Source organism: Pantherophis guttatus, chromosome 2, assembly GCF_059756535.1.
Source record: "Pantherophis guttatus breed Tessera chromosome 2, ASM5975653v1, whole genome shotgun sequence".
NCBI classification, from domain to species: domain Eukaryota; kingdom Metazoa; phylum Chordata; class Lepidosauria; order Squamata; family Colubridae; genus Pantherophis; species Pantherophis guttatus.
The window spans coordinates 213390671-213406275 of NC_142064.1; the positions used below are offsets into that span (position 1 = coordinate 213390671).

General features: G+C 33.0%; 1 protein-coding gene across 2 annotated transcripts in view; it reads right to left on the reverse strand.

Annotated features, from left to right (window-relative positions):
- Nucleotides 1-15605, reverse strand: part of SFMBT1 (Scm like with four mbt domains 1) — a 129687-nt gene that overhangs the window by 23141 nt on the left and 90941 nt on the right. For both annotated transcript variants that reach the window (XM_034438894.3, XM_034438903.3), the window contains exons 4-10: nucleotides 9329-9569; nucleotides 8715-8803; nucleotides 6949-7195; nucleotides 5477-5574; nucleotides 4591-4692; nucleotides 1251-1401; nucleotides 548-630 (exon numbers count right to left, since the gene is read on the reverse strand). In XM_034438894.3, the coding sequence (XP_034294785.1) occupies nucleotides 548-630; nucleotides 1251-1401; nucleotides 4591-4692; nucleotides 5477-5574; nucleotides 6949-7195; nucleotides 8715-8803; nucleotides 9329-9569 (1011 nt within the window). The remainder of the gene's footprint in view (nucleotides 1-547; nucleotides 631-1250; nucleotides 1402-4590; nucleotides 4693-5476; nucleotides 5575-6948; nucleotides 7196-8714; nucleotides 8804-9328; nucleotides 9570-15605) is intronic.

Below are 15605 nucleotides of genomic sequence, written 5' to 3' on the forward strand. Positions count from 1 at the left end.
GCAATCTACCAACCTTTTTAAAAAGCATTATTATGATGATTGGTTGCACAGTCAGCCAGGTATTTAGACTTGTTTTGGCATTTTTAACCTTTTTATTATGTTGTTGTTGCTGTAGAAAATCTACATTATATTTTAGTACAACGATATTTGGACAATATCGATTGGAAATTGTTAGCTAATTTTGTTAGCTAAACCTTGCTAACTCTCTAGATGAAGATTTTTTTTAATTTACAAAGGAGCATTCCATCATCACAAATCCTAATTTGCAGCTTAAATTGCATATGCAAAGAAACATCTTACTGTATCAGCAGCATTTGTAGCCAAAGACACAAAAGGACACTGTTATATAAGCTACACTATAAATTCTGGAAGAATACAATGAATATTATTTGCTACAAGTATATGTTTAGATTTCATAGTTTAAACTTCAGTCACATTCTAAGAACAAAGCAAGGATTTTATTAGTATGTGCTGTGGCTAATGGACTTTAGGAATAAAATATGCATCAGTAAATAAAACCATTCACATTACTTTCTTAAATGCTTACCAGAGGAAAACAGCTTTGGGGAGCGGCCTCAGCTCCGCATTGCTTGAGATAATCTGCCCAGTCAAAATCTTGTCCTGGATAACCTGTGAACAAGGAAAAAAATAACTTTACAGCATTTTAATCTTATTCCTTCTTTAAAATGTTGGGTTATCTTCCACTTCTTCCGCATCTGGCTCTTTAATAATGTAAAATATGTGAGATTAAGTTGATGATGATCAGCGTTACCTACTAATATTCATAGTTCTTTGACCCTGAGTTTGTACAATCCTCATCTAATATTCTAATACAGGTAGTCCTCGACCCTGGGATACTGCAACTATCATAAATATGAATCAGTTGCCAAGCATCCAAATTTTGGTTTCATGACCACGAGGAGCCTGCAACCATCGTAAATGTGAAAAACACTCATAAATCACTTTTTTCAATGCTATTGTAACTTTGAATGGTCACTAAATGAACTGTTGTAAATTGAGGACTACCTGTATATCACACTGACTTCCTTAAACATGAGCGTAATTTTTTTTTAAAAAAATAAAAATAATTCCAGATTTCAGAAAATTCTTCCCTAGGTCTAGACTACAATTGAATTACCCTACAAAATTATCCATCTCCAAAACAGCTCAATAAACAAAATTAAATTATACCACAAATTTAAATGCATCTAGAAGACTGATATGAATGGAGGTAGATTATATATACACACCAGGTGGAGGGTTGAGATGTAAGCCATTTTTCAGACTCCACTGCACAGGAAAAAGTCCAGCACTGCTGACATGACAAATAAAAGGCTGACTTGTGGTACAATCTGGTCTCAAATCATCTATTTCTACCAAGAAATATTTATCATCCAATACCTGCAAAAATAGAGAAATTACTTTGATAATATAAAAATAGAAATTATATGTAGTTTCACAATCAAGTTCCAAGACTATATTTGTTAAGATATTTCCTGTCTATTTTATGTATTTTTATAGTTTTGTCCCTTGCTGGGACGATTTTAACAAATTGTATTAAATATTAGCTATCTTAAAATAAAAGGTGACATTTGACGAAGTCTTGGGTATAACCCCTTGAACCTCAGATGTTGTCACTGAATATGACTGAAGAACATAGGAAATGTTAGCTTAATTTGAAATTTTAATTAAACTACACCAAGTATAGCTTTCCCTGCTCCTGCTATAATGGGGTTTAATATCCTGTGGAAACAAGTGCGGTTGTTGGCCCCAGAAAGATTGCACATCTCAGGCCTAAAAAACATCTTACAGTTTATAAGAAAGCACTGAAGGAAAAAAGAAATAGTCAGAAAGAATATAAAATGTTATGTCTGAAAGGGCCTGGTGGCTCAGCAGACTGATAGCACTGTGATTAACACCAGCTGTCTGCAATTACTGTAAATTTGAATCTCACCAGGCTTAAGGTTGACTCAGCCTTCCATCCTTTCTAAGGTAGGTAAATTGAGGACCCAGTTTGTGGGGGCAATAAGCTGACTTTGTATAAATATACAAAAGTATGAAGGCTATTGCTTAACGCATTGTAAGCCACCCTGAGTCTCTGGAGAAGGGCGGCATATAAATAATAAAAAAAAATTAAATGACAAAATAGGACAAGAAGTTTAACTCAAGTCTTCAAATGATAAGAGAATGACAATGTCAGGGCCCTCCAATCTTTAAATGATCCAGAATATCCACCTGAGGAAATGAGGATAAAAATAAGAATAGAATAGAATAGAATAGAATAGAATAGAATAGAATAGAATAGAATAGAATAGAATAGAATAGAATAGAATAGAATAGAATAGAATAGAATAGAATAGAATAGAATAGAATAGAACAGAACAGAACAGAACAGAATAACAGAGTTGAAGGGACCTTGGAGGTCTTCTAGTCCAATCCCCTGCCTAGGCAGGAAACCCTACACCACTTCAGACAAATGGTTATCCAACATCTTCTTAAAAACTTCCAGGGTTGGAGCATTCACAACTTCTGGAGGCAAGTTGTTCCACTGATTAATTGTTCTAACTGTCAGGAAATTTCTCCTTAGTTCTAAGTTGCTTCTTTCCTTCATTAGTTTCCACCCATTGCTTTTTTGTCCTACCCTCAGGTGCTTTGGAGAATAGCTTGACTCCCTCTTGGCCTTACCAAGGCATTATAAAGTGGTATTAACACTTCACGTGATCTTGATTCTATCCCTCTGTTTATGCAGCCTAAAACTCTGCTGGCTTTTTTGACAGCTGCTGCACACTGCTGGCTCATATTTAAATGGCTGTCCACTAGGACTCCAAGATCCCTCTCACAGTTACTACTATTGAGCGAGGTACCACATATACAGTACCTGTGCATTTTGTTTTTCTTCCCTAAATGTAGAACCTTACTTTTTCTCCATTGAATTTCATTTTGTTAGATAGCACCCAATGTTCAAGTCTGTCAAGATTCTTCTGTATCTTAAGCATATCTTCTGGAGTGTTGCAAATTTGATGAGTTCCCTATCTATCTCCTCGTCCAAGTCATTGATGAAGATGCTGAAGAATATTTGTTGTGTCTCGGGATCAGCTTGGCTGTGCTTTCAGGTTGCAACGGCCCCAGCCGGTGATTTCCTGATTCTATCAACAGGTGGCCGGGGCTTAGGATCATGGGCTGGACGGGGCTTTAGGTCCAATCAGCTTTGTTGGCCAATTACTCCACCCAGTGGCCAGCCTGCAGCGGAAGCCCAAAGAATATATATTCTCGGTCTGTTCCTCGCTATGTAAGCTTGTTCTAGTCTTTTTTACTTGCTTTTAATTATGGAATAAAAGAAGAGTTGAAGTCACTTGGAGTTGCCTGGCTCATTGGAACCCACTACATTTCAGTATTGGACCTAAAACAGAGCCTTGGGGTACTCCACTGCTTACTTCCCTCCATGTAGATGCAGTTCCATTGAGGACTACACGTTGAGTGCGGTTGGTCAGCCAGTTACGAATCCATCTGGTGGTGATGCTGTCTAACACACATTTTTCTACTTTATCTAGTAGTAGATTATGGTCTACTTTATCAAATGCCTTACTGAAGTCCAAGTAAATTATATCGACAGCATTCTTCTGAAAATGTTTGATAGCTAGCTTTTCCACATGCATCTTTAGGGCTCAGGATGTAAATAAAGTCAGACCGATGTAGTATTTTGATGAGAAACTATCAGGGAATGCTACTGTAGAGTACATTGGGAAATCAAAAGACATTCTAAAAGAAGGCAGTGAAAAACTTTTTCTGGACTACTGAGAAGAAAACGTCACAGACATGTGCATGCAATCACTAGGAGTAAAACTCAAGCCTTTTAAAAATACAATTCACTTACTAGATCTCATAAGCCAAATTGATTCACAAAATGGAAAAAAAACCCAGATGCTAAAATTATTGTTCTCTTATTATTTCAGTATCAACTGAGGAAAATCACATTAGAAATTTTCTCTTATTTTTTTTATTAATATTATTTTTCATCCCATTGTGCCTAAGATTTTAGGCGCAAAGAAATGTATCATAAATAGTTTAACTCCAGTTTTTGAAAATTAAGAATCCAACAAGTAGCTGTATAGGAGGGGGAAAAAAAACCAAATTATTTCAGTATTAATACTGATTCACAACAGCAATTGATAAATGTTAGCGCAATGAAAGAAAAATGCATATTTGTATACTTCTGGAACCACATAAAATTCTTGTAAAGATAACTGTCAATGCTTAATTTTAAGCAATGAAGTTCTTAAAACTGCCTGTGAGTCTAGCTTCTTGCAATTCAATCCCAGATTAAAGGAGCTTTCATAGTTGCTGATTTATATAGAAACTGAGCTCTGCCTCTTCCATAATATCTTTTCATTTCATATTTCTTGGATCTGAAGTTCAGAATTAAAATCAGGTATTTAGGAACAAATACTGAGACATGTTCTTGTTGCAAATGCCCTACAAAATTAGCTTCCATTCAAAGTGACCTAAATTAGAGTGTGAGCAAATTATAGAGAATAGTTTTCTTGGCAACAAGGAAGGAAATTATGGTTAGCAGCCAGATTCTTGTGATACCTTTGTAACTGTAGCAGGTGATATGGCAAAAGGAGCTTTTGGATTAATAGCTTCTAACTTCATGTTTACAGAAAATGCATGAGTTCCAACAACAGGTTTGTCCTAAAAATGATTAATAAAAACCGTTAGTTTCCATCTCTCAAAATTTTCTTAATATCTAAGTATGTATGTGCATACACATGTATACACACACAATTAGTTATTTTTAAAACACCCTTATTTTGTTTGGGTCAGTTTTCTTTTCTGCTTTATATAGTTGCTGATATTTTAGTTTTAAATTTTTTTTAATTTTTGCCAAGATCAGTGAGGCAGTCTCCAAGGAGGAAAATTATTTATAATAGAGAATGAGACCTGCAAAAGATTATCCACTGATAAAAGACACGTTCTACTTGTTTAATATTTCTCTGAAAGTAATATGGACATTTTTCACTTATAAGGAAACCAACAAATTAAAGCTACCAGCAGTTGCTCTCTCAAAAATAATTCAACATGATTTGTTCTTATAGTACAAACATTTCACACAACAGTTTTAACCAAAACTTTTCTAAGAAACATTCTTCCAAATAAATCAACATATCATAATATTATAGAATTACTCATTTCTAAAAAAAATTGACAAAATATTTTTGAAACTTTCAAAACTGGGTTTGGGGTTTTCCTGCAGGATGGGAAGTCAAAAGTGTATCTGTTTCATTAATCTCTAAAATAATCTATAATCTTATACAGTATATTTAAAATTTTTAAATTACCTAGAGTTTCTGATATCTAATAAGTAAAAAGCTTAATTAAAATATTACCTTGTCTAGTTCTCAGAAATTACTTTTTTGTACATATTAGATTTAATCATAGCATTTGGTAAGAATACAGTAAATGCCAAATGTCATACCTTGAACAGATCAGTGGGCACTAACGATTCTTCTTCCTCTTCTTTTACTTTTGCTAGAATTTCTTGCCATTCTGTCTCAGTCTTCAAATGCCTAATAGCTTCAATAAAAGAAAGATAAGTTTGTTATCCCATTAAAAGTAAACTTTTAAAATGAATATATTGTATTACATTCATAGTAATGTAACAATAGCAGTCAGATCTATATACACTACTTCCTAGTGCTTTACAACCCTCTCTTACAGAATCAGCATATTGGCCCCAACAATCTAGATCCTCATTTGAGTGACCTCAGAAGGATGGAAGGCTGAGTCAACCTTGAGCTGGTCAGAATCAAACTCCTGGAGTGAGCAGTGAGTTAGTCCTGCAATATGGCATTCTAACCACTGTGCCACCATGGCAAATAATGAACTAACAAATATTTCTCCCTTATCTATGTTCCCTATGAATGTTGAACACTATCTTTAAAAAAAATGCGCTCTTGGCAGTATCTAAACTATAAAACTAATCTTTATAAATATTGTAATATAAAAACATTAAACTACTAAACTACTAAATAGTATAAGTGACTAAATTCCTCAACACCAAACTACTGATTTGATAAATTACTAAATATTAACATAGTTAATCCATTAATCAACCTTTAAATTACAATTACAAGTTAGTGTGAATATTTAACTTCCATATGCAATATAATACAATATATCTAATTATCATTATCTCAGTAAATCTTAAATTCTTCTTTACAATTTTCAGAAAGACAAAATTTCACTACTTGCCAGATGATTTAAACTATTGTATCTCTAGGTAGATATTGGGAGCTATCAAAATTTCTTATATAAAGGGATCAGAATTCCACAAATGTCCCTATATAAATAACAATATGGAAGGACACAGACCGGTATTTCTAATGTACTCATTCTCCATGCATTTTAGTTTGTAGAGCACTCTTACAATATATCTAGGAATATGTATATATATATTTTGCATATATAGTTTTGATCTTGATAGGCCAGCCACCTAGCAGAATATAACACCTCATATGCAGCATGCCACACAGAAAACCTTCCTCAAAAACATGATCTGAGTGGTCAAGTAAGGATGATTTACTTCCTATTGCTAATTCCCTTCTAGTTTGGCTAGGCATTTTACCATAATGCAAAATTATTTTAGTTTTGACCAATTTTTTCTTAAACTTAGATTTTATAAGAAAGAGATTTAAATCCTTATATAAATAATAAGTTGTCATCAGCATAAAATATTTGTTTGAAAAGAAATAACTCTAATAATAATTCCATTTCAACTGAAACAAATAAAGATTATTTTAAGAATGGATTATTTTAAGAAGGCAGCTTGACACAAGTATACAAGTATCATCAAACAAGGGAAGGAAGAAGATCCAGGAAACTACAGACAAGAAGATAATTTCTTTCAGTCGGCTTTGCTAGTTTGTGACTGAAAATTAAATTTTGTACCTAAAGGAGGTTCAAGGATGTATCCTTGTTGAGCTGCCCAACCCATTGGATGGAGAAAGGGATCTAAATAGAACATCCATAAGTCATATTGTTCTATATCTCCAAGTCCTTCATAGCGCAGCCTGAGTCTTCCACCAATGTTTTCCAGAACAGTGACTATCCAAGCTCCTAGATAGTTATTTAAGTGCTGACATTCAAGTCGTGACCCTGGTGCAATAAGATCCAAAGAATTTTTTCCTCGTTGGAGCTGCAGAGTAAAAGGAAAGAAAAATGTTAAAGATATCTGCCTATTTATCTATTCTAAATTGTAACATCTATTCTAAAATGTAGCATTATTTATGTATTTGCTTCATTCATTGTCTTACACATTCTATGTTTTTGTAATGACATTATTATCTGTAATATGGTTATACTTGTAACAGGTTCACAATTATTGTGAAATAAGAAAGGATTTGCCATTTCTAATTGTCTTTGCTTTCTAGGCTTTTAGTCTGTTTGCTTTTAAGTAACTAGTACATTATAGCATTGATTTCTGCTTAAATGTATATTCCTTAATAGAACTATATTATTTTTTATATATATGTATGTCTATTTCCCACTCATCCAGAATACTAATGGGTGACCAGTTCTCAATTTTAATGTACTCTTTTACAAGATGCCATTAGCTTCCAAAAGCAGCAAATAGCAGAGAACTGAACCAATCCATAAATTAGATTAATTAATGAGCTCATGAAGCAAACTCTTGATTCACTGAATCTAACAGTATTAGAAACCCTTTCCACATCTATGTCATCACAGTACTTTTATTACATACAAAGGTGAACAAAAAGAGGCAAAGGTAATTTTACAAACCAGAAAGTTTATTTGCAATTATGGAAAGGTTGTTTTTGAAAGTTACAAAAACAAAATCAAGATGAGCTTCTATAAAATATTCTTGAGAGATAATACAAGATAAATACAAGATAAACATTACAGTCTCTATGTAATTGTTCTCTTTGTTTGCTTCATAATCATTCACTCAGCATCTGTTTGAAGTTAGTGATGGCACTGAATGAGTGCAGTACTTGCCACTGCAGCATTCTGCTGTCACATGAACATTATTTGAAACCTCCCCTGCCAACCTCTTATAAGCAAAATCAATGGGGAAGCCATTAGGGAATGTTGCAAGTCATTCATACTACCACACCCCTTCTCCAACTCTGCCTCATTCCATAATATTTACCCACCACCTACCTGCCTGCATGCTTGTGATTTGCCTGGGACTTGCGACTGGCAGCTTCTTCACTGACTTAATGAGAATCCAGCAGGAAGTCACAAGTGCCAGTCACGTGAGGTTTTCACTTAATAACCCAGAAACCTTGCTTAACAACAGCAATGAGGACTGCTAGGCTTGTCATCACTAAACAATGTGGTTATGTGATGTCACACTTTATGACTGCATTGCTTGGTAATGAAAATCCTGATGCCAATTACCGTTGTTAAATGAGGACTACCTGTACAACAGATATGCCATGCCACTGATGAAGTTCTTTCCCCAAAGAGTTCTCTAATGCAATTCCACCCACTTCCAGATTTTAAGTTTATTCTGAAAATTACGGTGTCTTTTATAACTATACAGCAAAATCTCTCTTCTATTAGTTTGCCACTACTTAAATATATTCCAGAAGTTATAAACAAATTAGAGAAAAAAACCATGCCACTAATAAAAAAAAACTGTTAATTATTAAGCTTTATTGAACTACAATTGTTACTGTGTAGACACCTACCCCTTCTAGAAGACCGGCAGGAGGACTGCATGCTCCTTTCAGAGTTTGCTGAAGGAATTCTATCTGATTGGGAATTTTATCCTTAATGCCTAAAAAAGGAAAAGGAAAAACTAAGTCAATCAATATGCACTCTTGTTATCTTATAAGCAGCTTGATTAAAGTTACAGTTATCCTGGGAAGGTCAAAAGCAAATCCACATCTGTGGTTCAACATGTTTGCAACTTTTGGATTAAGAGTACATTTCAGAGTTTTATGACCTGAGTTCTTGAGTTCAAGGATGATTAAATCTAGAGTAGGAACAGGTACAGGATCTCAATCATGATGAGCCAAAAATAAGACTGTCAATAATTATGATATTATTAAGTCCAACACTTATATTGACAAGATACTAAAAAGACAAATGGATTGACGTGCAGCTGATTCTTAGATATCATAGTAAATATGTAAAAGTAAATGTAAAAGCAATTCATGCAAACCTATTTAAAGTGATGCCCATGGAAAAACAAATATAAAAATTTAGAGAAGAAGCCTGAACAACAAAATCTTAATCCCTTTATAGGCAGTTATTTTGTGAGTTTACAGGACCTGCATTTTGTTCCATAGAAGATAGTTACCTTCAGGCACTTTGAGGGTCTTTTTGTTCTGCTCACACCAGCCAAGTGGATGCAAATCAGCTGTCATGATATCACACCAGAAATCAGCCTTGCGGTCTTCTCCATAACCATCATAGCGCAAAAGTAATAACTGCCCACAAGTGGTAATGATTGTGGCAATCCAATAAGTGTCAGGGCCAGGTTTGATAGCAACCTCCAATTTCATGCCTGGTGTGAAGCCATTTTGTGGGCTAGTATCCACCTAAAAGGGAAAAAAAATCAAGTCAGCAATTTTGATACTGTAATATTACTTATAAAATGTTTGGCACAAGTTAGGGATTTCTGTTGATAACTGGGAATAAGGAAGGTAATGGATTAACATTTCTGGATTGGTCAGTTAAAATAATATATAATTGAAAAATACTACAATCAGATTAGGATACAGTTTTAAGGATACAATGGTAATAACCTACATCGGATCAGGTGTCCCCCCAAAAAATAAATGATCAACAGGGCAATGCATTTAGAATTAGTTAATTCACAACAATCTAGAAGCCCAGATTACAAACTTTAGAGTATAAAGCCCCTGCTTGATGCTCCCAGATTGTGCTACGGAAATCTATTCAATACAACTGATAATTAAATCTATTTTGTATTTATAAACACAAAAAACTAAATTACCTTATCAATAAACTTAAACAATAAAACCTTCAGGTAAAAAAAAGAGCCCTGCCTTGATCCAAGGTATGATGTCATAATATAACAATAAATTATTTTTAATTATATCATACTATCACCTATCATAATGAAAGCAAATTACACACATACGAGCATTCCAAATATCTGAATTGTATTTATTCAGTTATAAGAATCATATATATATCTTATAATAAGAACTAAGAGCCATTGTATAATTTTTCCTGCAATACATAATTCTGACACCAAAAATAAACAAAAATTCTAGGAGGTATTTTTTATACAAAGTGAATTCCAAATCACTGCTCTTCAAAACAACTGAGAATCCTTTGTACTTTCTATATTAATTACAACTCTCTACAGAATGATCCTTGACAACTTAGATGACAATAGTGTACGCTCTAATTAGGTTGCTTGTGGGTAGGAAAAATAATTTTGAAATCATTTTTAATGAGTAAACTTTATTCATACCATTTTTCAAATTGAATAATCATTTTTATCGAATAAGCTTTACTCATACAAAAATGTATTTCAAATTGGAAATGAAGCAGAATTAGACAACTGTCTCACTCAGATATAATTGGAAGGTTGCATAAATACACAGTCCTAGATGAACAGATAAATCAAGGCAAAACTTGAGAGAAGGGATTCTAACTAATAATTAATAAACTAAGAAAAGTAAATAAACAATAGCAAGCAAGCAAGAATAAGAACAAGAATAAGATGTCTTAATTCGATACATGTCTTACTATACAAATACAGTATGACTACTCTGGACAGGAACCAATATATTCAAAACATTCTCTTTCCTGTTCCAATAGCACCCTCTCATGGCAATCTAGTAAGACTACAGTAGTTGTCTTAGTGATCCAATTTCTTATGCAATCCCATCTATGACACTACAGAATAAATTCTTGGATCAATCAGGGCCTAAATTAATAATAATAAAAAAAAGAGGAATATGGCAAATTGGCAGGATTGAAAATAAATAAAGAGAAAACTAAGATATTACTTAAAAATCTTACAGACATGCAGAAAAAAGAGTTAATGAAGAGAATGGATATACAGATTACTAAGAAAGTAAAATACTTAGGGATTCACCTGACGCAAGATGTGTAACTATTAAGGAAGATAATTATTATAAACTGACACAACAAATTAAAGCAGATTTGGAGAAATGGAAAAATCTGCACTTATCATTGATAGGAAGAATAGCTACAATAAAAATGAATGTATTACCAAGACTACCTATTTCAAACAATTCTGATAAAATTGGAAAAAAAATACTTTGAGGAACTCAATAAAGTAATATTAAGATATATCTGGCAAGGGAAAAAAGCAAGAATAAGCTTTAAAATGCTGCAGGATTCGAGAAATAGAAGAGGCTTTGGTCTACCAAATTGGGAATTGTATTATCAGGCTGCGGTACTCACATGGGTGAAAGAATGGATTGTATTGAGGCATACAAGACTATTGACTTTGGAGGGGCATGATTTGCAATTGGGCTGGCATGCCTTCTTGTGGCATGGGAAAAATAAAATACATGGTTACTTTCAAAGACATTATATTAGGAATGCATTTATTGTTAGTGTGGGAGAAGATTAGAGAACAACATTACTTGAGGATACCAGTTTGGCTTTCACCAATGGAAGCACTGATTCACTCAAATGTTATTAACATGGAAAATATTGTTAGGTACAAAGATATTTTGAATGAAAAGGGGGAACTCAAAACTAAACACAAATTGAATCATCAAGGGATTGATATGGCATGGTATTCACAAGTGCAGATATGCATATCTCATTCTAGATATGAGAAAGATGTTAAACTATATGGCTTTTATAATGAAATAACATAATTAGACAAGATATTAATAGGGACAGAAGAAAAATTAAAAAAGAAAACATACAGCTCCTTATTAGGCATGAAATTGGAAGAACAAGTGAAGGAGACAATGATAGTATGGGCAAAAAACTGGCTATACAATAGAGTTAGATAAATGGCAGAAACTGTGGGATAGGAACTATAAATTAATAATGTCAACTGTATACAAAGAAAATATATAAGATGTTTTATAGATGGCATTTTGCGCCAGCAAGGTTTGCAAAGATGTTTAAATGCTGGAAGTGCCAACAGATACCTAGGTCATATTATCATATGTGGTAGACATGCTCAAAAGCAAAAAAAATATTGGTCAAAAATACATACGTGGCTGGAAAAAATGATAAAGCAGCATATTGATTTAAAACCAGAAATATTCTTTTATGGGGGGCAATTTTTTTTAAACAAACAAACAAACATTTAATACATCAATCCACCCTTCCCTGTGACACCTCGGTGTTATCTTCTAGGCTTCTTTTCCATATTCCATAAGTTTCTTCTATCTTCATATTCATCCAAACCATTCTAACATTTCATTTCTAAATCAATATTATAATCATCATTTGTACACAATTATAGTATCAGTCATTTATATCTCTTTTCCAACCAACTATAAAAATAATTCCATGTTTTAAAATATTCTGATTCCTCCTTATCTTTAATCATCAAAGTTAATCTATTCATTTCTGCACAGTCTAAAAAATTTTTTATTACTTCTTCTTCCAACGGTATTTTCCTTGATTTCAAATTTTGAGCATACACAATTCTTGCAGCTGTTATTACATGTATAATCAAATATACATTTTCCTTACTAATTTTTTCTGGAAAGATACCCAGTAGGAACAACTCTGGTTTAAATGCAATACATTGTTATATCATTTCTTCCAGCCAGATTTTAATTTTATACCAGTAATTTTTTGCTTCGGGACAAGTCCATCACATATGGTAGTAAGATCCTGGTGTTTGATGACATTTCCAGCACTTAGCTGATTTATCTTTAAACATTTTTGCTAACTTCTCCGGTGGCATATGCCATCTATAAAAACATTTTATATTGATTTTTCTTATATGCTGTAGACATTGTTAATTTATAGTTCCTTTCCCATAGTTGTTGCCATTTTTCAAACTCAATTGGATAACCAAAATTTCTACCCCAGGCTATCATCGTTTCTTTTACTTGCTCCTCTTCCAATTCAATATACAACAAAAAATTATGAAAAAAAATTATTAAATTTTCCTCTGTTCCCATGAGTATCCTATCCAGTTCAGTCTTTTCCATATAAAAACCATATAGTTTAGCATCTTTTTCATATCTTGATCTTATCTGCATATACATGTACCAATCTATCTCAATTCCCTGTTGTTCCAATTCTTGTTTCTCTTTCAGTTCCCCCTTATCTGTTAATAACTCATTATATCTAACAATATTTCCAGAATTAAAGACATTTGGGTGTATCAAAGCTTCCGTTATTGATAACCATGTTGGTATTTTCACATAAAATTTATCTCTAACCTTCTCCCATACCAATAACGATGCATTTCTTATATAATGTCTATGAAAGTATGTGTGTATCTTATTTCTACCATGCCATAAAAAGGCATGCCATCCCAGTTGTAAATCATGCCCTTCCAATGTTAACAACCTTGTATTTCTTAATTCAATCCATTATTTCAACCATGTCAATACTGCTGCTTGATAATATAATTCCCATTTGGTAAACCAAATCCCCCTCGTAATCTCATGTCTTGCAACATTCTTAAACTTATTCTTACTTTTTTCCTTTGCCATATAAATTTCCTCATGATCTTATTAAGATATTGAAAGTAAGTCTTTTCAATTTTTATTGGCACAGTTTGGAATAAAAATAATAGTCTTGGTAATATGTTCATCTTTATCAGTGCAATCCGACCCATAAGTGATAGTTGAAGATTCTTCCATTTTTCCAAGTCTTTTTCAATTTGTTGCTTTAACTTGTAGTAGTTTTCTTCTTTTATTGTTGCACATTTTGAAGTTAAGTATACTCCCAAGTATTTCACTTTTTTCACCACTTGTATGTCTAGATTTTCTTTTATCTCTCTATTTTGTTTTTCTGTTGTATTCTTCACCAAAATTTTTGTTTTGTCTTTGTTTATTTTCAAACCAGATACTTTTCCATAATCTTCTATCTGTAATAGTAATTTAGAGCCTGTTATTTGCAGCTCTTCTATAATAAAAACTAAGTCATCGGCAAACGCTTGTAATTTATATTCCTCTTTTTTGACTTTCGTTCCTTTTATCTCATCACTCCGTCTAATGTTCCTGTTTAAAATTTCTAGAGTCAAAATAAACAATAATGGTAATAAAGGGCATCCTTGCCTGGTGCCCTTCATTATATTAATCTTTCCTGTCATTTCTCTGTTCATCATTAACTTGGCAAATTGTCTGTCATATATTGTTTTTATAGTGTTTATGAATCTCTCCCCAAAATCCATTCTCTGTAATTGCTTTGTCATAAACTGCCAGTTCATATTATCAAAAGCTTTTTGTGCGTCTAGAAACATCAACGCCATTTGTTTTTCTGGGTAAGTCTCATAATATTCCAAGGTATTCAAAATGATCCTCATGTTATCTCTAATTTGCCTTTTTGGTAAGAATCCATTTTGATCACTGTGGATATATTCATTTAGGAGCTTTTTCAACCTGTTTGCCATTATTGAAGCAAAAATCTTATAATCTACATTTAATAGTGAGATCGGTCTATAATTTTTAATCAATTGTAAATCTGTATTTTCTTTAGGTATGACTGTCACATATGCCTCTTTCCATAAATCTGGCATTTTAGCCTCTAATAACAATTCATTAAATAAGTCCAACATTACATTACTAATCACTTCTTCCAATGTTTTATACAACTCGGCTGGTAAACCATCTGGTCCAGGCGCTTTTCCATTCTTTTGTCTTTTTATTGCTTCTGTTAATTCCATCATTATTATTCTTTCATCTAACATTCCTTTAAATTGGTCTGATATTTTAATTAAATTGGATTTTTCCAGATACTTTTGTATCTTCTCCTCGGGGATTTTTTCCTGTGAATAGTTTCTCATAATATTCTTAGATTACTTTCTTTTTTTCTTCAGTTCTATATTGTAATTTCCCTTCTTCATCTTGTAGATATTTTATAACTTTTTTATCTTTCTCTTTTCTTAATTTATACGCTAGCCATCTTCCTGGTTTGTTTGCGTTTTCAAAAAAAAATCTGTTTTGATGCTCTCAATTGGTTTGCTAATGATTCTTGTTCATTTAAGATTTTTTCATGCTTCTTCAGTTCCATCAATTTCTTAATTTTTTTATTTCAAACATCTTTCTGAAACTTTTTTCCCAGGCTTTTATTTCTTCTCCCATGTTTACTTATTACTAGGTTTTAATTTCATTGCCCTCGTCTCTCTTTGTTCGATTGGGTCTTTGGCTCTTGCCCCTTCTCTCCGAGCCCTCTCTTCTTTCATTTTTTCCTTTTTATCCTTTTCTTCATCTTTCTCTTTTGCAATGTCTACAGCTCCCAGATCTTCTTCCATTGATCCACAAAGTTGTTGATAAAATAACTTTGCTTTCTCAATTGAATCAAGTCTGTGTCTTTGTTCTCTCCATGTCACCATAATCCCTTCAGGTATTAACCATCTAAAACTCACTCCTTTGGATATTAAAAATCTTGCTAAGAATTGATATTCTCTCCTCAAATCTCTG